Consider the following 25,399-nt stretch of genomic DNA (forward strand, 5'->3'; position numbering starts at 1 on the left):
GGAAACCAAAGACAGCCAGAGAAATGCAGAATCTGTGTGCGATGCTAAAGGATCCAAAATCTTATCCAAGGAGAGGCAGGGAGACAGGAAAGGATGTCAAAGCAAGAGACTGACATATTGCCTAGTTCGTTTTAGAAAGACCATCCTGGCTGTGGCTTAGGGGTGACACGGGAAGCAAGGAGAGTGCTCGGGGCTGTAGAAGTCATCCACGGGTGACGATATGCATGGCAGGGAGACAGGGCAATGGGAAACGCCTAGGTGTCTGAATCTCTAGAATTTGGTGACTTCGTGATGAGTAGGGTAAGGGAGAGGATGGAGACAAAAATGCCAGCGAGATTGCAGAGTTGGGCAATCTCCCGTAGGAGAGGGAGCGTGGCAAGAGAAGCTGGTTTAGGAGATCACTAGAGAGCTGAGGATCTAGGAATTGATGTCACATACATGAAACCGGGAGCCACTCTAATGCCAAAGACATCAGAATATAATGCTCTCTGCTAAACTCTAGAACTTTCCATCAAGTTGCTTTCTGGATGCGTTTCCTTCATTGTCTCAAAGGCACTTTAAACTCTGAGCAAACTAAAAGGCACACATTATCATCCTCCCAAATCAAGAAATCCAGAGAAATCAAGGAATGAGAACCTTTCATTTATTTATTTTCTAAAAGTAAGCTTCATGCCCAGCACAGAGCCCAACTTGGGGCTTGAACTCACCACTATGAGATCAAGACTTGAGCTAAGATCAGCAGTCAGAGGCTTAACCAACTGGGCCACCCAGGTGCCCCGGAAAGAGAATCTTTTAAAGAGAATAAGAACTGGGGCACCTGGGTGGCTCAGTCGGTTGTGCGTCCAACTTCAGCTCAGGTCATGATGTCACAGTTCGTGAGTTCGAGCCCTGCATCGGGCTCTGTGCTGATGGCTCAGAGCCTGGAGCCTGCTTCAGTTTCTGTGTCTTCCTCTCTCTCTGCCCTTCCCCTGCTTGTAGTCTCTCTCTCTCTCTCTCTCTCTCAAAAATAAACAAACATTAAAAAAATTTTTTTAAATAAAAAAAATAAAGAGAATAAGAACTAACAAATATTCGCTAAAAATAGCACAAGGAGGACATAGCAATGGTAATTCCACTGGCTGTGGGCACAGAAGCTGAAATGCAGGGGCTGAAGAGGTAATCAGAGGAGAGAGCATAAAGACAGCATGTACAGACAGACCTCTCAAGAAACTGGACCATAAAGGGCAAGAGTAAGGAGGCACATGGAATTACTGAGGTGGTTTCCAACCTGGGATACACACTGGAGTCGCCTGGATCCAGTCTCCTGAATCCTACTCACGGTTATTTTCACATATTGGTTTGGGACGCAGACAGGACAATGAGATTTTTGGAACGTCTGTGGCTCCAAGATTGAGAACCATTGGATTAGAAGAAAGATTGTTTCTTTCAATGGGTGAGAGAAACTCGAGGGGACTTTCCTGAGAAGGAGGAAGCTCCCTGAGGTAGAGGGAGAGAAAGGGACCGAGAGCAAGGGGAAAGAATGAGCGCAAGGCCTCTCCCATTCTGACAATGTTGTGTTGGGATGCTGGTGAAATCGTACTTGAAGGCACAGGTGAGGGGAAGATAAATATTGAAGTGGTTACCACTCACTGGCTTCAGTTTTCTTTGTTAGGTAAGTAAGACTCTGCTGAGAATGAGGGGAGTGTGGTATAGTAGAGAATTTGAGGAGAATAAAAGTGATTTACAAGAGTCTTTGGGGGTGCCTAGGTGGCTCAGTCGGTTGAGCGTCCGACTTCGGCTCAGGTCATGATCTCGCAATCTGTGAGTTCGAGCCCCGCATCGGGCTCTGTGCTGACACCTCGGAACCTGGAGCCTGCTTCAAATTCTGTGCCTCCCTCTCCCTCTCTCTCTCTGCCCCTGGCCCCCCCCCTCAAAAATAAATAAACAAAAAAAAAATAGTCTTTGAAAATGGGCCCAAGATACCATCATTTCCACCGGGACTACGATAATTACCTCCCACCTGATCTCCAGGCATTTATTCCAAGTCTTCTTCCAATTTACTGACAGATGGAAGTTCTCAAATAGAAATGGCAGCATGACGCTGCCCAATTTCAAGGTGTTCAATGGTTTTCCACTTGGTTTGGGATAAAACCTAAAATCTTTCACATGGATTTTAAGGTCATTCCTGCTTTGGTCCCTGCATACTGCTCCAAACTCATCTCCCACTACTGTCCCCACGTCCTATGCCCCAGTCACCTGGGCCTCCCCTAAATTCCTAAAAAGTATGATGCTTGCTAGCTTCAGAGTCTGGGGGGTGCTGTTTCCCTGGGTCTGAAACTCTTCCCCTCAACTCTTCACCTGACTACTACTCATCGCTGTCGAGTCTCATTTTGAAAATCTCTTTCTTAGGAAAGTCTTCCATGGCTGCCTAGACTAGGTCAGATTTTCTCACGGTACCCTATACTGTACTTTTTTGCCTTTATCACAGTGGTAATGAAAAACTCATTTATGGAAGTGTGTGTTTAGTGTCTTCCTCTTCCCTCCTCTGTAAGCAGCACTGCACTGGTCCTGAGACACCCACACCCCCAAGCCCTCCAGTTACTATCTGTTGCCCCATGCTGAGTGAATGGGAGAGAGGAGTGCATGGCAGGACTGCTGGAAAGCAGCAAGAGCACCGTGGACACTCAGGCCATGATACACCTTGGTGCCATCCGCAAGGCTCAGATCACCAATTCTGGCCGGAGAAGGAAAGTTTGATTGACACATAGTGGGCTCTCCACAGGCACACTTTTGCTTTTTTTAAAGGATAAGACAAGGGGAGTTTACAGTAAATGCCTCAGGCACCCGTAAGACTTCAAATTCACTGGACAGAGTTGGTGATTTTTCTCTTTACGCATCCTCAGGATTACATTGCCTTGCACATAGCAGATACTCAGGAGAGACACGTGCTGAATAAGGTCATTATCACACACTAGAATGTTATAGCACAGCATTCAGGGTACAAGCTGCGAGTTGCTGTAAACACAACAACAACATGTAACTGCTGTTTTGGTCATTTCATGGACCACATCTTGCTCAATTTTACTCTGTTATAGCAACTTGAAAGCTAGGTTTCACTTATCTCTGTATTCCAGTTCCTTTTTTTTTTTTTTTTAAGTTTATTTATGTATTTTGAGAGAGAGAGTGAGTGAACAGGAGAGGGGCATAAAAGAGGGAGAGAGAGGATACCAGGCAGGCTCCGCGTTGTCAGTGCAGAGCCGGACGTGGGGCTCGACCTCACAAACCATGAGATCATGACCTGTGCCAAAATCAGGAGTCAGACCCTTAACCAGGTGCCCCTCTCTCTTCCAGTTTCTTACTGTTTCCCAAACACTGCCCATTTCAGGCCAGCTGTTCTTTTGGCCCTTCACTTCTCCCTTCTATTCATCCATCCGGTTATGTTCATTATTCATCGGGTACCTGCTTTGTACCGTGTACATAATCACTTTTCCTTGGCCGCTTGGTTTCTTACATGTGTTTTATCTTCTGCAAGTCTAATTTGAGAGTGGGGGATAAAGTGGGGGAGTCACTGCTCCTTGACTTCACCCAGGTTGAAATAAAATCTGGATATATCCACAGAGCACCTCCTTTCCTCTGAGAAACAGGAGACAGGGACTCAAACAGAATGGAGGGATCAAAGCAAATTTTACAATTTCACAGCATGGAATCGAATTGACTGTTTTATTTGGAGAGGTCCGAGAATATACCTTTTCTCGAGAAATACATTGGAAAAATGGAAAATGTTTCTGAACTCTAAATTATAAGCAATTGGCTACTTACAAGATTTTTAAAATTTAGAGTTCACTCAAAAATTGTAGCCTACAGCATCATCAGTGACATCACCACAAACATTTCTGCTGCAGGGCAGGGAACAAACTGAATCCACAGGTACCTTTGATCCCAGGTCCTCCTTTTCTTTTGTTAGGTCCTTTTTCATCATCTCTTTCTCAAAGGCCCTTTTTCTGCTCGCGATGCGAGTTCTTTTTCAAGTCGCTCTTTCTGCCTCTCCAGTTCGTTCTTCAACTGTTCACATTGGATTAAAGCCTGCCAAAGTAAGATGGAGGGAAATGGGGTCTTAGAGTTTGGAAAATGTGAGGGGAAAATGAGATAATTAAGCCTTGATTTTACTTAAAATCATCACAACTCGCTGTAAAGCCCATTAGAAGAATTTTATACTCGTTTGTCAATACCAATTACAGATCTAAAATACTATTCAAATGGTACATTTATTCACATATTTCAATTTTCATAATTAACGCTGTATTAACTAAGCAACTAAAAGAATTCAGATTAATGGACCCTGATGAAGGCCACAGATGAGTCCAAATTTGGAAAAGGGCATCAGAAAACTCAAGCATTCTCATATTATATTTCAATTATATATCATGTTTATACTGAATGAAATATGTGAGTCTCCAGTTTAACTGATTTTTCATTTGCTCCTGGTTAAACAGATCAAAACTGAAAATGAGATGAGTTGGTTATTACATACAGGCATCTATTTTTAACATTATCAAATAATCGAGGTTCCCGAAACTTGATTAACTAAAGTAAAAATTAGGTAATAATAAAAAGTTTAGATAAGGAAAGACTCAAAAGAGCATTTACTACCTAGTTTTATGAGCTAAGAAGTACCATCTTTCACTGCTGGTATTTTACGAGTCCGTAATTGTTCTTAGTCTCAATTTCCCACTCTGGATTTCTAGAAGCAAAAACTTTCTAACTTCCTTTCGACTACATTCCCAGTGTCTTTATGTGTAACACCCAACAATAAACTAGCTTCAAAATCCCATTTTAAAAAAAAACCCTATACAGCTAAGGTGCTTGACAGAAAATCTAAGTCATTCTATGGTGTCTTATTCCAGTGGCTCTTATCTAATATCCAATATCCACCTCATTCAACAGCTACGTTCCCCTAAATTGGGAAGCCAAGAAACCCAAGTCTCATATGACCTACAAACTGTGTAAGTATGTATCAAGTTACAAGTGGGATAGAGTCACATTTGTTGTCTCAGTAAGCACCACAGGCTTTATGCGTAGCTCTGCTTCCCTCTGGAGAAAGCTACAATAATATAACAATAAATAATCTAGGGTATGACAGGTGAATTTTCTTCTCTTCATCTGGAAAGCATTAAATCCTAATTTCCTTCAAACTCTTCTGGAAAGTTGCTGTACTCCTAGTTATAAAATACGAGGGTAAAACTTAATTGTCTCAGATTAACTGACAAGCATATACAGTAACTGAAAAATGATTCTCCCAGGGACTTGGTCCCAAGTCCAGTTCTAGTTGAGGATGCCTGTAAAATAAAATTTTACATTAGATTTTAAAAGAAGTGAAAAAGCATAGTTTTTCTATAATTTAAGCCCTTAGAGCTTGATAGATTATGAATTTCAGATTTCTGTGCTTCAGAACACAATTGCTGTTGTGAAAAAGATTTTCTATGAACCTAATAAAAATGTTCATAACTTTTGCAGATAGAATACAACTGGCATGAAAGAATAAAATGACTGTTGTATATAAGGCTTTTTCATCGAACAAGAACTCAGGAGTCAACATTATTAAGCACAGGAACAGCAGAACACGACTGCTGAAGGTCTAAACATCAGGTTAACATGAACAGCAACCAAAGAATCACTTCCAAGAAGTCAGTACATTCGGGAACAAGGAACAGTAAATGATCCTGACAGGATAAGAGGCCTAAGCCGAGGTAAGACGTTATAAACACAAAGTCCAAAGCAAGAAGTTGTAAATCACTTAAAAGCAATGCCGAAGCCTCTGTTTCTGTGGATGGCCTTCTCCTGGTTAGGACTGGCCACCACGGAGAGGTGATGATGAGGAAGTGTGAAGGCATACTTTTATTTGTCTTGATTTTCATATCTATGCCTGGTCACAATGAAGAAATTAAGGATCAGTAACACTTGTACTTAGAAAAGTGATTTAATCTTTCTAGAGGTATCTCTCTTACCACGGACCTCACACACTAGATAGATCACAGAGAACTAAACAAGTATTTATACACTCTTTCCATTAAAGCTTCCCTGTTTTCTTCCAGGGCTCCCTCTCCTAGTTTCCGGAATCCCTCCCTGATTCTGCTTGTCCAACCATCTGGTAAAGGCATAATAACTGAATTCTCACAAGTGAGGTCAGTAAATGGTCAGTGACAACTAACTGAGAGATGTCCAGAGGGGACCAGGATGATTTGGGGCCTGTAGCTGCCATTGCTCTCAAGAGGGTGGATTCTTCCTGTCCCTGAGCACAGCCCCTTTTCGGTGGAAATGGCTGTGGCTCTTGAGGAGCTGAATTATACTATTCCCCCACCCAGTAGACGCAATCCTCAAGGGACCTTTTCTCTTCTGGGACATTTCTTTCATTTGTGGTTATTCTCTGCTGGCCACATTAACACCCTTTTTAAGACATAATTTATTGGACTTGATATGCCCAGCTCTAGTTTTATTAAACCAACAAGTTTTTTGGGGTCAAAACATTTTCCAAATGGGGTCTTAATGTGGTCAAAACATTTTCCACAACACATTTATATCTCGTCAACTAAATTTTTCAAAATAGGAAATCTATTTTAGGACACATGAAAGTCCTTCCCAAGTGTTAGAGTTGGGTTCCTAGAAACCTTCGTGATCAAAGAATTCATGATTCAAGAATTCAAGATATTATGAGAAATAAGAGAATTCACACTTAAAAAAGTAAATTTAAAATTCACGTGAAAACTTGTGACACTGTTTTCATTTTGATGAACTACAGCCCACAAAATAAAAATGATTGTCAAGATGTTTTAAGCATTTAACTTACGAATAATGAAAAGTATTGATTTTCAATTTATAAACCTGCTACTAGAAACCTATCAGTCTCTATCTCCCATTTTCAAGATGTTTATGATTTTTTTTTGTGGAAGATAATCTACGTATCAAGAAGCATATGTTCTCTGCCTGTGCTTGTGATCAAATGGCCGATTGCTTTCTGATCTTTATACTTTAGGTTTATAATTTTCACCTTTCTGACTCTACTATAGTGTAAGAAAAATAATAATTTGGAAAGGAAAAAAGTTGGGGGACATTGATTCAACCTCCTGGGTTTGTTTTTTTTTTAATCTTCCCTTGGAGGGTTATCTTCTTATAGAGATGGTCATGATAACTTCATGCCAAAGGCAACAATTTCTCTTCAAATAGAAGCAAGCAGGTCTGAGGCCTGGTTAACCTCTTCATCTTGAAGCTTTACCAAGGCATCACTACAAAACTTCTGCTTTTCCACCCTCATTTTTGAGGTTATTTTTTTTCCTCTATTTTAAAATTATCCCTGGTTGTAAGGACTTGCATTTCAAAGAAAACCAAAAATATTTATTAGTCACTTACTATGTGCCAAATACTTTGCTAAATAGCTTACATGGGTCAATTTTTTTTAACACTCTTGTTAAATTTTAAATAGTTCTTTTTTAAATGTTTATTTATTTTGAGAGAGACAGAGAGACAGAGTATGAGCAGGGGAGGGGCACAGAGAAAGGGAGACACAGAATCCGAAGCAGGCTCCAGGCTCTGAGCTGTCAGCACAGAGCCCAACGCAGGGCTCGAACCCATGAACCGCAAGACCATGACCTGAGCAGAAGTCGGAGGCTTCAATGACTGGGCCTCCCCAGGTGCCCTGAATTTTAAATAGCTGTTATCACTCAGCTGAAGAAACTGAGCAGCTTTGAGACATTAAGTAACTTGCCCAAGATCACAGACCTAAAAAGTGGTAGAATAGAGTGATTCCACAGCTGAATCTACGCATGGCATTACAACTTTCTCGTGTTATAGATTTATTTTCTTATAAAATCCTTAGGTGTTTTCACTGCCATTGTCAATGTAAGTATATAACATAAAATAATTCCATGTACTTACTTAGAATGCAATATGCAAAATGGAACACTAGATGGCAACAACAGTCAAGGAACTAGATAGAAGAGGGGCTCAACAATCAAGTAGTTGTTTTTAAAATTAAAATATGTATGCCATTTTACTCTTTACTCTCACGAAGCAAAATCCCTAATATGTTGTAACATCCCTGAGAGATAAAAACTAGTAGATCTGCATTGTATTTTGTAAACTGCTTGGAAATCAGTTCCTGCATTATTACTCATTCAATGATGCTTAGAATTCGGTTCTTGCACTACTTACTAATTGAATGAAAAATGCTTTGGATTCCCAATACACAATAGCTTCTTTTGTTCTTAACTGTTAAATTTTTAAAAGCACTAATTACAAAATTCATATTCATAGTTAAAGCTAACAATTGACTTTAATTCAATTCAACAAACATTGTGCAATGAACATGTGAAGGATATAGTGATAGATGTCACAGACCTGACTTTTAAGGTCTTTTGGTGGTGAGAGCTATGTAAACAGCTACCAAAATTCTATACAGCTCAGTCAAATATGGAGGAGGAAGAGATTAATTCAAACAAGAAGGGGCTGGGGAAAACTTTGGGGAAGACTGCCACCTGAGTTGAGCCTCACAGGTTGAATAGATAGATCAATACAGTGCTGTAAAGTGTAGCATAAGCAAATTCATGGTCACATTCAGGAAGGTCACATTCCTGACCTTGTAAGTCACATTCAGGAAAACTGTAGGTCACATTCAGGAAACAGCACAGGTCATATGAAAGAGTGTAGTGAAAAATAGCGGGGTGGGGGGGGCATATTGTAAAATATCTGGCAGGTCATGCTTTTATTGTACTGCAAGAAGGGAGCTCCCAGAACAGGGAGCGTTACAACTGAGGAGGACTTTGGCAACAGTGGGAAAGATATACTGGAACTGGAAGAGGCCTGAGCAAGACCAGTAGAAAGCTAATGCAATCATCCACATAGGTTGCGTAACAGTATGTTAGGACTTGAGCCAGGAAGGAAAGGGTGGGCATAGCTTAGGAAAAGACTCCAAAAACCGAGAGCTTGGCAACTGATTGGATGTTGAGAGCGAGGGATGGGGAGAAGCCAAGATATTTTAGAGGCTGTGAGCCAGGGCTGTTGGTAAGATGAGGGAGCCAGTATCTGAGGAGAATACAGAAAATGGTAGAAGGAAAAGGAGTGGTGGACAGGAAAATGGAGAGGAACAATAATTTGTGCAGATTTTCAGATGCTAATGGAATATCACCCATATACAGGGGTCTAGGAGCAGCAAGAAACGGGGGTGTGGTGCTCAGGAGGGCTGGTACAGCTAAAGGCACAAGGTGGGGGTGTTCCAATGAAGGGAGGGTTTTGGAGAGACAAATTCTTGGCAATTAGGACGACACGGGTGGAAGGAACTCCTGACTGAGGAATGTCGGTGTTGAAGGCTTGTGGAAAATAAGAGAAAAGAGATGGAGAGGAGAAGAAAAAGCATGCAAAGAGGATGACTCCCACAGGAGTAAATATCAGATAAATCAAGGGGAAAAGAGGACGTGTTATAACAGGCCAGCCAATGGCTTCCTAGACGGCAGAGCTGGAGTTGAATGAAGGCAGAGATGAGGTCACCGGGTTTAGTAATCAGGAAATGAGTGGTGACCACTGAGTGAGCAATTCAGTAGCATGAAATCAGACTACATTTTGTTGAACGCCTGACTGCAGTGTATTCAGAAGGGAACAGAGAGCTTCGAGGGTGAACGCCTGTTTTGAAAGGTCCGCCAGTAAAATGGCGGTGGGAAGGTAGGCAATTACGTGGAAGCTGATCAAGGGAAGGCTGCCTCTTGTTTGTTTAAACAAGAATAACAGCTGTAGACAGGATGACAGGGGAAACAGAGGAGAGGGAGGGACAGAAGATATAAGATGTGGTGACTAATGGCTCAGGGTCCCTGAAATCCTCCAAGTAGGAGGCTTCAAGAACTTAGAGAAAGAGATCCATCTTGGGAAGTAAGAGGGCCAGATGAGCAAGAAAAAATGAGCAGAAGACACGTTTGAGGGATGAAAAGGTGTTGAAGGGGCTCTTGTCAGTTGGTTGTGATGTCAGTGACATAGGTTGGCCATGGAGTGATGAGCTAACAGCGGAGCTGGGGAAGCGTGGGAAGTGAAATTCCTGCCTTGAGTACCGAAGGCGGTCAACTACAAAGGAAAGAATTGCTAAACAGTACTTCTAAACAACCGAAGGTGACCAGTACCACTCTCCCGTGGAATTCATTCTGTGGCTTTCTTCAGCAATGCTTGACAGGCTGAAAGTAGCAATAAAAAAAAAAAGTGCGATCGGGGCTTTCGCTGGGCACCGGCAAAGTGGGTAAACCGGAAAGATAAGAATAAGAGAATTCTAGACTGTTAGTGAAAACAGGTTGCAATTTCCTTAGTGAGTGGATGCTGGGTACCATTAAGGGCCAAGCACTATGCAAGGTACTAAAGATTTCATAGTGATCGAGATGGGTAAGTTCCTTCCTGGCAGAAATTTTAAAGCTTAATGAAAGATAAAGACAAACAGGGAATAATAATACGCTTTGATAAATGCTGTAATGAGAGTTGTTCTTAGCTGGGGGCAATTCCGCATGCATACACACACGCACACACACCCTGGGAAGCTGTAGCAACGTATGGAGATATCCTTGGTTGTCAGAACTTGGGGAACAGGAGGTATGCTGTTGGCATCCAGTAAACAGAGGCAAGGGTTGCTGCTAGATATCCTATGGCATGCGGGCAGGATAGCCTGTACAACAAAGAATTATGTTAAAGTCCACAATGTCAATAATGCCAAGGTGGAGAAACCCTACTCTACAGACACATAAGAGGTACATCAAATCTAGGCGTGGGAGAACAGAGATTTTCTTTTCTTTTTTTTCTTAAAGAGAGAGGGTGCAAGTGAGTGAGGGGCAGAGAGAGAGAGAATCCCACTGCAGGCAGAGAGAGAGAGAGAGAGAGAGAGAGAGAGAGAGAGAAGTGGGGCTCACCAGAAGCGGGGCTTTAGCTCACCAAAGGTGGGGCTCAAACTCACGAATTGTGAGATCATAACCTGAGCCGAAGTTGGATGCTTAACCAACTGAGCCACCCAGGTGCCCCCAGAGATATTCTGGAGTAGCAGACCTGAAAGATGGGAGAAAATATCCAGGTAGGAAGTGAAGAAGAATTTGTACAACATGTGCAAAGGCCCAGGGGCTAAAAAGCAGGGCATAAACAGGGGGATCAGGAGGCATCACCATCACCTAGTTACTGAGGAAATACTGTGTGTCCAAGTTTCTACAAGATAACAGATCTCCACTTTAAGATGTAGTCCTCAATGGGGGTGCCTGGGCGGCTCAGTGGGTTAAGCGTCCGACTTCGGCTCAGGTCATGATCTCATGGTTTGTGAGTTCGAGCCCCACATCAGGCTCACCGCTGTCAGCACAGAGTCTGCTTTAGATCCTGTCTCCCTCTCTCTCTGCCCCTTCCCCACAGGTTCTCTCTCTCTTTCTCAAAATAAATAAATAAAACTTAAGTTTTAAAATCAATCAGTCAATTACATGCAGTCCTCATGAACAATCCTCAAAGTCAGACATCATCTCCATGTTACACATGAGGAAAAACCATGGCCTGGGGAATTAAGTAAGTTGTCCTAGGTCATGCAGCTGGTGAATGGCGGGGCTCCAAAGTTGAATCTAGGTCTGCTAACTCTAATAAGACCTTGTCCAACCCCTAAACTCAGCTGCCTTTGCAAAGCTAACAGTGGCCACGTCTGTTGGAGGAGAGTAATAGTAACATGGAAGGGCTGGAAGGAAGCACATGACAGACCTCGGCAAGTCTGTGAAAGGGTTTGGAGACTGTCCTGAGGCAGTGGGCAATCCTGGACAGATTTTAAGTCAAAGTCCCAGGGTCAAATCTGCCTTAAAGAAAGATCACTTCTAGCCGCAGTGCAGGGAACAGGGCAAAGGAAGAAGATGTTGTAATTCATAAGTCCAGAGAGGATGCTGTCCTGAACAAGAGAGGGGACAGTGAGGAAGGAATTCAAGAAAAGTTCAGAAACTAAGACGTGTACTTGTGACTGGAAGTCAGGAGAGAAGCAGGGGATGACCAACCAGCTTTCCGGTCAGGGCACGGTAGTGGATGAAAGTGCCATTCAATGGATAGAGAACACAGCAGTTTGGGGGGAGCAAATGTAATGAGTTCAGTTGGGGACATAAAATTCATATTTAAATGGAAAGAGAAGAAGACCAGCCTGGAGACAACAGTTAAAACAAGATGTGAGAAGAAGCTGAAGGAGAAGCAGGAATGAGGACAGTGAGTAGGTTTAATGGGGATGACGAGGCAGAGAGAGGCTCTGGTCAGAGAGAGCACTGCAGAGTTTGAGATCCCACGGACACACCAGTTCTCACGGCAGTCACTGCAGAACAGGGAAAGCGCTAGAGGTAAGCAAGCCAAAGTGTGCTGGGATTACAGTGTTGTGTGTATTAACAACATGGACGTAGAAACCTTTCAGGATGATCCGAGGAGGTCAGTGGAGGGTGCTATGGACTCCAAGTGTGTGCCCCTCCAAAATTTATGTGTTGAAACCTAACCCCCAATGTGATGGTATAAGGATGTTTGGCCTTTGGGAGGTTATTAGATCCTTAGGAGGGATCCCTCATGAATAGGATTAGTGCCCTTATAGAAGAGGCCCCAGAGAGCTCCCTCACCCCCTTGGCCATGTGAGGACACAGTAAGAAGACAGCCACGTATGAGCCAGGAAGCAAGCCCTCATCAGATACCAGATCTGCTGGTGCCTTGATCTTGGGCTCACCAGCCCCCAGAACTGTGAGAAAGAAATATTTGCTGTTTAAGTTCTATTACAGCAGCCTGATCAGACAAAGACAAGGGAGAAAAGGGTCAGATGCTAACGCTCTTAAAAAGTATCAAATAGCCAACAACTATTTTATAAACCCAAGTAATAAAACGGATGATTTTCTTTAAAATAAGTCTCAAATAGTGACATCTAAGATTGAGAGTTTATATTGATTAAAATCAGGGAGAGGAGACACAACAATGATTTCAAAGAGGAATGGCCACTAACGTAGATGATGAAACAAAGGCCTGGAAACGGCAGTAAGGAGGGAGAGGATGCTGATCTCTCTATCACAGCCAGATGAGGCGAGGGGAGTGGCAAAGGGCCTTCACTGGAGGGTCGGAGGGTCATGGTGTCACCGAGGGACAGCTAGAGTTCAGTACAAATGGAGAACTAGGAGTGTTTGAGGAGACAAAGCATATAAGGGAGCTTGGTCTGAATGAATAGAAGTTTCAGAGGCACAGGGGCATTAGTAATGAAAGCAGTGAGGGCCAGTGGTCTGGGAAGAGTCACGGATGAACTGGATGGAGACAAATGGATAAGGCAGTGACTGAGGAGCTAAAGAGACAGTTGAAGAGCCCATACCTTGATAAAATACTGCTGCTGCTCTATGGCTTAGACCAAAGCTATCCAACAGAACGCTTCACAGAAATGTTCTATATCCACACCGTCCAATACAGTAATCACTAGCTGCTCGAAGTGTGGCTGGTATGGCTAGGGAAAATACATGGCAACTTCGGTGGACTCAGATGGAGCAAGGAATCCATGATAACCTCCCATAATTCAAAGTGCTTACGACACTGCCTGATCATGAAGTGGTAACTATTACTGTCATTATCATGATCACTCAATGTGTTTGATTTAGCATCCAAGCGTCCGGACTCATTCATAGCTAAAGATGCTATTCCGTACACATATATTATTCATTATCTGTGGCATATTTGGATGTTCTCAAAATCTCCCATGCATGGAGGAGAAACATTTGTCTGCAGTCATACTTGAACGTGTACACATGTAGTTAAGATCTTCACAGCACGCGAAATCACCAGCAAATGAAAAGGTGAGGCATGCAAGTCTCTCCAAGTACCTTGCCATGTCGCTCTCTATTCTCTGAACAACGATATAACAAGAGGATTTGCAGAGGACTAAGAATTCTACCAACAGGAAATCTGTTTAATTCAGCAAAGCCAACACTAAAACACTGGTCTTTGCTTTGCGTGTTTCGAAAAAAAGAGTTTAGTTAAGGATGAACAGCCACAGGAATACTTGGCGGAGAAAAAAGAGCAGTGACAGGCTGCCTTAATTTTGATCTTCTGAGACTTGCCTTGGTCTTCTCGAAATTGGCTTCCTCGGCCACTTGCACGGCTTGCTTCACCTGCTCATAAGCGCCGGCTTCTCTTTCCTGCACGTCTGTCAAGATGCTCCTGACGGAAACTAGTGCGGACATTAAGTCATCTCTTTCCCTGTCAGCACAAAAAGAACATTCGAAACAAGAAATGGTCACACGATCATGTATTCGTGAGTCAGGAAGAAAAAGGCATTAACACACAGTAGAAGAAGAGCCAGGGTGGGCCGGCTTAGCACGTCCTAAAGCACACCCTGGAGAAAGGCCCTCTTGTCCTCCCCTGGCGAGGTGCATGCAGAGGGGCCAGAAAGGCTGAGGCTTCATGGCAGGACTGCGTCTGGAGGGACAACCACCTATTGTGGAAAGGATGACCACACTGCGGGCTGCAGATTCAAGCCCAGAAAAGAGGAAGTTAGTCTACAAATTAAAAGGTTGGGGGCTGGGAGGAAAAAAAGGAATAAGACAGAGAAGGTGGGGGCTGTACACAGGTTCAGGGGCTGCTAAGGCCTTGTCTACACTGCTGACTCCCCACGCATTTATCTGAACAAATAGATCCTTTCCTTTTTATCTTTCTCCACCATCCTCTTTTTGAGAGAGAAACAGAGAGACCACGAGCGGGAGAGGCAGGAGGAGAGGGAGAGAGAATCTCAAGCAGGCTTCACATTCAGTGCAGAGCCCAACACAGGGCTCGATCTCATGACTGTGAGATGACCTGAGCTGAAATCAAGACTCGGACGCTTGACTGACTAAGCCACCAGGTGCCCCTGCCCTACTCTTTCAATTAAATTCTTTCACTTACTTACGAACCCATTTCTTCTTGCAAAGGGTGGTACTGCTGAATCCCTCAAATAGTCTGGTTCCACAGAGAATGCTCAAGATTTAACAAAATCCCATCCTGCTGGGTTGGACCGCTGCCTGGTCCCACACCCTTGTCAGCAATTCTCAGAAGCCCTCTGTCCTTGGGGACAGATGGAACCAGATGCCAAAACACTTTGGCATGTAACATAGCACAGGCCCAGTCCCATGGGTTAAATAAATCCCGTAGAAGACTTTAGGATATTTGGAATTTATCCACTGGATAAAAATGACCAGCTGACCAAAGAGAAAATGAGGTGGGCAAATTTCTATACACACAAAGCAAAGAACTCTAAGTTGGGCTGCTATGTATGCTATTCCATGCTTTGTTTGAGAGCTCAAGTTTAAACCATGGTTTCAAATTCAGTGAAAGTAACTGCTTGAAGTTTCCTTTTTTTTTTTTTTTTTTTTGTCCAAGTTCCAAACTACCAGGAGAGAGCCAATTCTGATTTTTTTTTTTTTAATTTAGCAACCTTTAAGGAGCAATGATTTCAAAGATTATAGTCTCTGAGTTTGAGTGGCTTTCAGAATTAACCAATGACTCCATGTAAAAAAAAAAAAAATCTCTTAAGACAAAATAATTTAAACTATTTGTGGTATTTGGAAAGCAGTCATATTTTAAGAAATATGTAATACGGAACAAAGTTACAATTATTAGCAGTTTCATAAATGCTCTTTTTGTTAAAAAAAAAAGGACTGCTGCAAATATAAAATTCACGGGAGCATAGCGATCTTCAATTTAGAATTTCCTGGTTTGTTTTAAATTGAGAAAAATAATTTGTCTTTAATTCTTTTGTTCTAAAGGGAAAGAAAATGCAGTTCATTATTTTGGTCAAATCTAACCAACACAATGATTATGTGAAAAAGTAGAAGAGTCAAAGCAAGGTTAAATTGTTCTGGTTAAGGAAAAAATAGATTATATGAAGGCAAAAGTGAATGTATGCCTATTTGCATACCAAAAAAGCTCTAACATGAAAGGGGACTAGGTTCATTAAGACTATGCAGTCAGAGTTCCTGGGTGGCTCAGTCGGTTAAGCTTCTGACACTTGATTTGAGTTCAGGTCGTAATCTCCCGGTTTGTGGGTTTGAGCCCCTCATTGGGCTCTGTGCTGACAGCTCAGAGCCTGGAGCCTGCTTCAGATCCTTTGCCTCCCTCTCTCTCTGCCCCTCCCTTGCTCTCACTCTGTCTCTCTCAAAAGTAAATAAGCGTTAAAAAAAATATGCAGTCAGGGCGCCTGGGTGGCTCAGTGGGTTAAGCCTCCTGACTCTTGATTTCTGCTCGGGTCATGATCTCATGGTTCCGAGATCAAGTACCACATCGGGCTCTGCACTGACAGTGCAGAGCCTGCTTGGGATTCTCTCTCTTCCCTGTTCCTCCCTGCTCTTCCCCACTTCTCAAAATAAATAAATAAACTTAAAAAAAAGTTAAGTAATAAAAAAAAGAATATGCGGTCCAGGGGTGGTTCAGTCAGTGGGGCGTCCAACCCTTGATCTCAAGGTTGTGAGTTCAAGCCCCACGTTGGGCTCTGTGCTGGGTGTAAAGCCTACTGAAAAAGAAAAAGAAAAAAAAAAGTATGCAATCCAACTAGAACCTACGATTCTAGAATAAGATAAAAATTTACTCTTTCAGGGCAGCAAGTCAAAATGGGCATCATATAGTCACCTTTCTTAAGGTTGTACGACCGACTAAGAGACCCAAGTTACTATTCCGTGATGCTCTGATCTGTTCCTGACACCGTGGCATCATTGAAGCCAAAGTTCCAACTAAAAAGAATTAACAGAAAAGCTCAGTGTTTACAGTATGCTGACAGATCACAACAGGGTCAAAATCCAACAAATTTGCTTCTTACAGGAGACTTAATGCTCAATATGTTTAATCTCTTTTCAGTGTGTGTCCTCTTGTTAAGAGGAGTCTGCCAGATAGTAGATATTCAGTGTAACAGAGGACAAAGACCAAGTGGGTGAGTAGTGATCCTGCCATAGGAGGGCATCAAAGAGGTAAAGTAAAACTCCTCCCAGTTCTAGTATTGCATGATCTAAATTTAAAAAGTCACTAGGCTACTTAGAATTGGAAACTAAGGAGTTTTGTTGCTCTGGTTCAAAAAATTTTTCAGACTATCAGCTCACCAACTTCAGACCACAGACAATCATCAAAGAGAAACAGCCCCAAATACTGATGTCTTGTTAAGCTCATCATTCAACAGTGAGCCCATAAAATGATTGTACTGAAAACCTGTGGAGCCACCGGACGGGCACACTCCAATGTTCTGTCAGAGAAATGTACCACATGCTTTCAGGTGGCCTTCAGACCACTGGGAAGCTGAGCTTCATCAGGAGAGATGCCTAAACTGCACATACAGGAGAGATGCCTAAACTGCACCAGTACAGGAAGCCACTTGGGTAATCTGCAATTATCCACTCAGTCGCTGCATTTTTTGTTTTGCCTCGTCTCAACTCGGCCAGCCCACATCTCAACAGCAAGCACTCGGAATGAACCCAGCTCTGGGCATGGCAGCCCTGTCTTCAACACAATGTCTTGCTTCCAGTCCCGTTCCTATGTCACCTTCTTGATTTAGCTCCCCTTTATCAGCCCCACTCCACTCCTCATTACCTGGCCCTCGGGAGCAGCCAATCCCAGCACGCAGGATAACTACACAGGCAGCTGCAGGCCTGTCCAGAGCTCCCAGTCCGCAGGCGCAGCCCAGAGCCAGGCCTGAGTGCGTCTCTCCCAGTGGGAAGCTGTATAAACACACGTGGCCTATGAGTGTGAATGTGAGATGGCAGCTCTCCATATCACCGTCTCCCAAGGCCAGAGTTCTGTGAGCGCTTAACAAACACCACGTACGTTATCAAGGAGTTTTCTGAAGCAAAGCAAGCAGTACAGCATCAATGCTGCTGAGAGAGCAACTAAAGCAGAAGATGAGGCAAGGAGCTTGGGTGTGAGTTCTCAGACAAACCAACTAACAAGATGAGCATGGGGTATTTAAGGAATGTAGAGCAACAATGAGAGCAATGAGAACCGAGGAAGTCCCTGAATAATCATGGTCAAATGTTTAAAATAAGGAAAAGAGGGGCGCCTGGGTGGCTCAGTCAGTTAAGGGTCTGACTTTGGCTCAGGTCTTGCGGTTCATGGGTTCGAGCCCCACGTCGGGCTCTGTGCTGACGGCTCGGAGCCTGGAGCCTGCTTCGGATTCTGTGTCTCCCCCCTCTCTGCCCCTCCCCCAACTTGTGCACGCTCACTCTCTCTCTCAAAAATAAATAAGCATTAAAAAAAAAAAACCTTAAAATAAGGTAAAGAGATGGTTAGTCTACTATATAGGCATGAGCTTCATCTTGAAATATAAAGTGTCTACGAAACGCCTTTAGTTCCTCAGTTATTCCACAGTGAGGACCAGTTTCAAGCATCATTAAGCATCATTAGTCAGTATTATCCCTGTTTTTTAAAAGAAGGTCTAGAAGGCTGACTACAACATCTCCTTGTTCCTCATTTCTGGGAAGTTCCTGCCACGGTCTCTCAAAGCCAACTATACACGACTGTGCCAAGACCCACTCGAAAAATCACAAGCTGGACTAAAGTCCCAGGATAGTACAGTAGTAATTACTTCTCCTTTCTGAGCAGTACGCTGAAACTTCTCCAAGGCACTATCAACTACAGAAAAGAATTTAATATAAAGCAGTTCCATCTTGATTATCATTCGAAACCGTTTTGATCATTAAGCGAAAAGGAGGGGTTACTTTCCCTCTTACTGACCTCAAGGCATAATGAGGCCTGAGCGAAAGGCAGAAGTTCAGAAACACTACAAAGACTTCAGATCAACTTTTAAGTGTATCCAGTGTCATCAACAGTTGTTAAGTATACTCTCCAAAAAAGTCCTCACGGTCCTAACAAAACGCCACAAACAAACTGGTGGTCTGGTCTCCAAGTCATGGCTGATCGTATTCATTTCCTGGGCTCAAGTCAGTCCTGTGTCATACACCCAATACATTCCGTGCTCACAGATCAACAAAGGAACTGACAGCTGGTGTCACAATTGCCACATTTCAAGTAGACGCCAGGAGGGAAGTCCTGATTTGTCATATTTGGGGATACAAGTTTTTTTGGGTTTTTTTTTTTTGTTTTTTAATTCCATCCTAGAGTCATGCAGGGAATTCTATGATACAGCTCACTGAGGGTTCAACCTTCTAATTATGCATGAAACTAGAACTCCAGACCTAAAGAGTGCTGGCGCCTCTTCCAAGTGAGCCTAACACTCAATATTCAGCATTCTGCATTAACACATTGAAAGAAGTGGAACACCAGCTTCGGCCAAAGGACTCCTCTAGACAAAGGTTTCATTGACAATAAAAGCAGGGACCTTCCACTGCACTCTGTTATTAAAGTAGAACAGGAGCCAATGATGTGCTGACAAAGCAGAAAATTGAACGGAGAAGGCTGACATTTATTTTAAAAGGCTAAGAGCTGAAATTTAGGATAGAGACAAAGGATACAGAACCAAGAATCTAATTTCTAAATGACTGCCAGTCTTGAAATCAATGTAAACATTGTAGCTTCCTCTTAAAATACTTTTCTCATGACCTACAAGGGTAATATGAAAGGCAATAGGGAAAGAAACCCTGCCTTTAATTTTTGGTTTGGTTGTGCTTGGCTACTTAAACTCTGCCTCTCTTCATCTGTGTGACTTTGAATATGCTTTTTGCCCTTTTTAAGTTAATTTTTTCATTACATTCTCCCTGAAAAATTCATTACCAATGTGGTTAAAGACCCATTCGACACACACTTTCAATTTCAGTGCCTTCTTCCACCTCTCCAGTGGTCATCACCGTTAAGTACTGAGTGTTTATCCTTTTAAGCCTTTTTCTATGTGTATGTATGAACCTGGAGAAAATAAACTGTATGGCTGTGTATGGACTTTTACAAAAATAAAAATACAAATAGTTTTGTATCACATGTGTCTTTTTCATGTATCACATGTGTATCACATGTGTGTTATGTTTTTCCTTCAAAAATCTATTGTGGAGCTTAGTCCCACATTAGTACATCTAAATCTATTTCATTCTTTTTTTCTTTTACTGTGCATAACATAATAGATGCAAAACTCTGAAGGATATTTAGTTATTCACATCCAAAAGAAACACTTTTGGTTTCTTCTGTAGTTTCTATACTCACAACACTTCTGACACTTCATGTGGGGGTGTCAGATACTGACACTGACCCTGATGCTCAGTGGGGACATTAATTTCCTGGAGTCAGCACAGACCCCACAGGGTAAGGCTCAGCCCCACAAGACTGTCTGCTGGCTTTGGGTGCCACTTTCAAGTCCCATCTTGTCATCTGTACTTCTGAACAACTGGCCGTAAATCACGGGTTTTCCTGACCCCTTCCTCAGCTTTGATAATTTGCTATGACAGCTCACAGAACTCAGGAAAGTGCTTTACTTACTCTTTCCCATTCATTATGAAGGATACAATTCACTAACAGGTAAATAAATAGAAGGGATGCACAGGGCAAGGTATGTGGGAAGGGGCGTGGGGCTGCCATGCTCGTTCTGGGCATGCCACCCTCCCAGCACCTTGGTCCCCAACCCGGAAGCCCTCCAAATCCCATGGTTTAGGGTTTTCATGGGGTTCTATAGGTTCTATAGGGGGTTTTATAGGATTGATAAAAACATTACTCATTGGTGACTGAACTCAATCTCTAGTCCCTGCCCATTTCCCAGAGATTGGGGAGTAATCTCTACTCACCAGGATGCTTTCCCTGGCAAGCGGCACACCCATCGTACTGGGGTTCCAGAAGTCATCTTATTAACATAAACCCAGGTGTGGTTGAAAGGAGCTTATTAAGAAAAACAAAAGATGTTCCTTTCACCTTTATGTTCCACAGCTATTTCAGGAGCAAGGGACAAAATCCAAACAAAGGATGTTCCTTCTGTTCTTACCATTTAGGAAATTACAAGGATTTTTTTTTTTAATTTTTTTTTTAGTGTTTATTTATTTTTGAGAGAGAGAGAGAGAGACAGAGCATGAGCCAGGGAGGGGTAGAAAGAGGGGGAAACACAGAATCCAAAGCAGGCTTTAGGCTCTGAGCTGTCAGCACAGAGCCTGATGCGGGGCTCAAACCCACGGACTGCGAGATCATGACCTGAGCTGAAGTCGGACGCTCAACCGACTGAGCCAACCAGGCACCCCAAGAAATTATAAGGATTTTGGGAGCTATATGCCAGGAACTAGAGATGAAGACCAAAATATGTATTTCTGATCATATCACAATATCACAACACTGTTACAAATAACGATGTAAAAGCATTCCCTGAAACTACTCCATTTTGCATATCCATATTCCTTGGGGGTGATGTTGAAATACGTAAGACACAACTTAAATATTACTCACTCATAGCCTCACCAGTACTTGTCACTATCAATCTCCTTAATTTTCACCAATTTGATGGGTTGGTTTTGAAAAAGAATCTGTCTTTCCCTGAATGAAAGCAGAGTGAATACCTTCTACGTTGACAGTTTCCTCTTTCATTGCTCACCAATTCCTGTTCTTTATCCGCTTTGCCACTGGGTAGTTTGTCCTCTGTGTTTGTTTCAAAGGATGTTCTTTATACATTATACCAACTGTTTGTTATGTAACATGCAAATATTTTCCCCAGTCTTTTAATTTGTATTATTGTATCATAAAAAGTTTCTTTTGGGGGCGCCTGGGTGGCTCAGTCGGTTAAGCATCTGACTTTGGCTCAGGTCATGATCTCATGGCTCATGTTGGGTTCTTTGCTGTCAGCACAGAGCCTATTTCAGATCCTCTGTCCCCCTCTCTCTCTTCCCCTCCCCCACATGAGCGCATGCATGCATACTCTCTCTCTCAAAAATAAATAAACATTTAAAAGGAAAACGCTTTTTTTAAATGAAGTTAAATGTATAACCTTTTTCCTTTATGCCATTCATTTTCCATACCATGCACAGGGCTTTAGCTGAACGCCATGAAAATAATTTTCTACATTTTCTTTTAATATTTTTATAGTCTGAATTAGATCTGGGTCTTTAAACCATCTTGAACTTGTTTTCGTGAAACAAGTCTCTTTTTTTCAAAAGTAACAGGAAAAATTTTAACTTATCTGAGTCTCAGTTTCCCTAGCCACAAAATGGAGCTAATAATATTTACCTCACGAATGCTTTACTAAGATTAAAAAAGATTATGTTTTTAAACAGCCTGGCAGAGTCCTTGACATATATAAATGTGTACCACATGGTAGTTGTATCTGAAAATATATTTAATATATATTTAATAAATTTCATAGTTATGTGAAATCTATAAGAATAACTTAACAATATATTTAATAATATAACAAAAAGCAGAACCATCAGCTGAGATCGTAAAACCTACCAGTCAGTCCATACTGGAGAAATTCAGTTTTTATACAAAAACCAACAGGTTAATCACATGTGGAAACCATGGCATTTTGATTCTTTTGGAACAGGAGAGGTACAGAGGAGTTTTAATATCTATGGAGCATTCATTATCTGGCCTGCCAAATAATAAAAAAACTGGGCTTTTTTGGTGTGTTTTTGTTGTTTTCTGAATTATTCACATCACTGGTAGGAACTGTCTTAAGCAGTGTATGGTATTCTTTTAATGAAGCCTCAAAATAACCCTATTAGGTACTTTTACCTCCATTTTAAAAATGGGGAAATTGAGGCATGAGAGGTTAAGTGATTTTCGTGAGGTTACACAGGTAGTTAGTGGTAGAATAGAGTGTTAGTCTCAGCAGCCAGTCTGACTCAAAAGCTAGTGCTCTGGCCCCAAGGCTAAGCATCCCCGTAACACCCCCAAACCAGATGCAGAGAAGTAATTTGTCCAAAGGTCAAAACATAGAGTAAAACTGGTCTGACTTTAATGAGCAAGTCTTTCCATTCTCCACACCAGTTCCAACAGTAGGATCTCTGACTGTTGAGCAGTAAAGGCCAAAATGCCTGGTCCTGCGAGCAGCAAACACTCATGGAGCGTCTACCACAGGCCAGGTCCACTGCTAGACGCCAGGCGTACACGTGCTGCCTCCAACATATTATAAAATCATGGAAGACAGGAGCCTAAATCAATTGAAGACCAGGTGGGATGAGGTTGGCCAGAGAATACTTCTCAGAGGTGGTGCTGTTTGAGCTATTTAAATGAGTCCAAACAGACAGGGGTGACCTTGAGCACAGGGAATAAGAACCAACACCACCGGACAGTATCGTAGATAAAAATTCTCAACTGCGCAGGATAACCTTTCCACAGGAAAACACCTCCCTGGAATAGTGAAAATAGGACAAAAAGGATATGCAGAGAGAACTGTCATATTTCAGCCTAGATGAACTACATGAAAGGTCATTTGTAACTTGTCCTTAGTTGATCTTCAAATATTGATACTGGGACATAGGGAGTCCTTCTCCCAATGCACTGGTAATACTCTTCACTGCAGGCACGAGACAAAGACGTGATAAGATCTCACTCTACCTACACTACAGCACGGAAGTCCAGGACTTGACAACATCAAAAGAGAGCCTCACAAACTCAGTTTTGTTAAGAATAGTGCTGGATTTGCAGTTATAGACTCAGAGACATGCAGGGAATTGTAAAGATTCCTTACGTCCATTCTCTCACTTCGAGATGAGGCTGAAGCCTAGAGAGGTAAGACCACTCGTCCGAAATGACCTGATCGCACAACCCTGGCAGAACCCAGCTATTCTGTCTTCCAGAAAGCTCTAATGAAGGGACCGTTTCCAGTCCATTTCACTCGAAGCTCAGGGTCAATCGCATATGAGACAGCACGGGGATAAAGGGACACAGCGCTCCTTTAAAGATGCAATTCTCCATGTGGAGAAGCACACTTACTTAGTCAGTCTTTCAATGGTCTGCACGTGAACATTATTATGGGTTTGGGAAAGAACAGCTTCGTGCTGAGCACATTTCAAACACAGGCCACCAACCCAGTTAGAAGTACTCGCAGCGAGGAGAGACTCTTTATGCTTCAGTCGCTCTTTAAGATCTTCACAATTTTTCTGATATTCAGCTACGTCTTTCCTGAAAAGAAGGGAGAGAAAGTTCTAGCAAAATGACCAGGAACATTACTTTCACCTGGAACATCACAGTGGTAACTCCTACTATTGCTGATGGGTGTTTACCTTATGAGGTGCTCTGTATATAACGCATTAATTCTTACCACAACCCTGAACGTAAGCGTGATTATCCTAATTGACACTTCAGATAAAATGAGGCTTGACTATATTAAATAATTAAGCAAAGTTCTTGTAAGATTTTAACACAGATTAGTCTACCTCTTGATATTGGCTCTCATTTCAAAGGATCCCATCTCCATGGCATTATATTACCCACAAACCAAAAGTAAAACTACAAATACAAATCCTCAACAGTTTCTCTTTATTAATAAAGAGTCAAGGCAATATAACAAAACATCCTTGTATTGAGAGAAATACCCTATTCCAAGTGTTAACCCTTGAAATTTGTAGAGTACCTCAAAAGATTACATAAAGCTCATGCATTTTGTCCATGAGTAATTTATTATTGCCCGTTCTTCCTTAGGAAAAAAAAAACTTGAAAACAATTATCTAACCACAAAGTTCTATAAAGAGCTATTTCAAAAGAAAGTGGGCTCCTCTCGTCTTTCAGAAAGAAGTTATATAGAATTTACCAGTCATAAGACTTGTAAGTATAAGCTATTAACTGGAAATATGCAGCCCGATAAAGAAAGGACAGAGGAAATGTGTGTGTGTGTGTGTGTGTGTGTGTGTGTGTGTGTGTGTGTGTGTGTGTGTATGTGGTTACTCCGTTTGTTGTAAAATATGAGATAGTTCCTGGAAAAGGTTTTGCTCCAAGCTGACTGTTTTAAGAATAAAATGTATGGGTTGTATTCCTACCCCCACCCCTTCTCATAAAGCTTTGGCAAAATCAACTTGGAGAACTAACTTTCCCACTGTATAAAAAACAAAACAAAACAAAACACAAAACAAAACAAAAAAATCCCACTTCCTAGCTTACAAAGGAGAAAATAGCCCTTAAGTACTTGGACTCCTGAAAGCAGGCACGTGATCTCTGTGTCAACTCTCTGTTGTCAGTTTCTATTAAATTCAGGGAGCTGTAGCTACCTTTACTTGCTGTCACAGAGGGGAAGCCAATAAGACACCTGGCTGTCACACGCTACCTCATCTCTGGAAGGGGGGGGGGGCGGGGAGGAGAAGCTGATTTTGTCCCATGCCCAAGATACTCTTTCCAACACACTTAGTTTTCTGTTTAAGTTCCATGTAGAAAAAGTCTGACTTTCAAAAGGCTTTATAAAAATAACTTTGGAAGCACATTCCAAAGTCAAAGGGTCTGCATTACTCTTTCTGTCAGTTTCAGATTCAAAACACTCAGGTAGACTTGATTACTTGAAATGCCAAAAAAGAAAAAG

General features: G+C 42.2%; 1 protein-coding gene across 1 annotated transcript in view; it reads right to left on the reverse strand.

Annotated features, from left to right (window-relative positions):
* SDCCAG8 (SHH signaling and ciliogenesis regulator SDCCAG8) overlaps window positions 1-25,399 on the reverse strand; it is a 247,243-nt gene that overhangs the window by 169,209 nt on the left and 52,635 nt on the right. Inside the window, 4 exon segments of the mRNA XM_030302262.1 lie at window positions 3,911-3,984; window positions 3,987-4,062; window positions 14,076-14,214; window positions 23,824-24,012. Coding sequence (XP_030158122.1) covers window positions 3,911-3,984; window positions 3,987-4,062; window positions 14,076-14,214; window positions 23,824-24,012 — 478 coding nt within the window.

The sequence above is a fragment of the Lynx canadensis genome, chromosome F1 (genome assembly GCF_007474595.2).
Source record: "Lynx canadensis isolate LIC74 chromosome F1, mLynCan4.pri.v2, whole genome shotgun sequence".
Lineage (NCBI taxonomy): Eukaryota > Metazoa > Chordata > Mammalia > Carnivora > Felidae > Lynx > Lynx canadensis.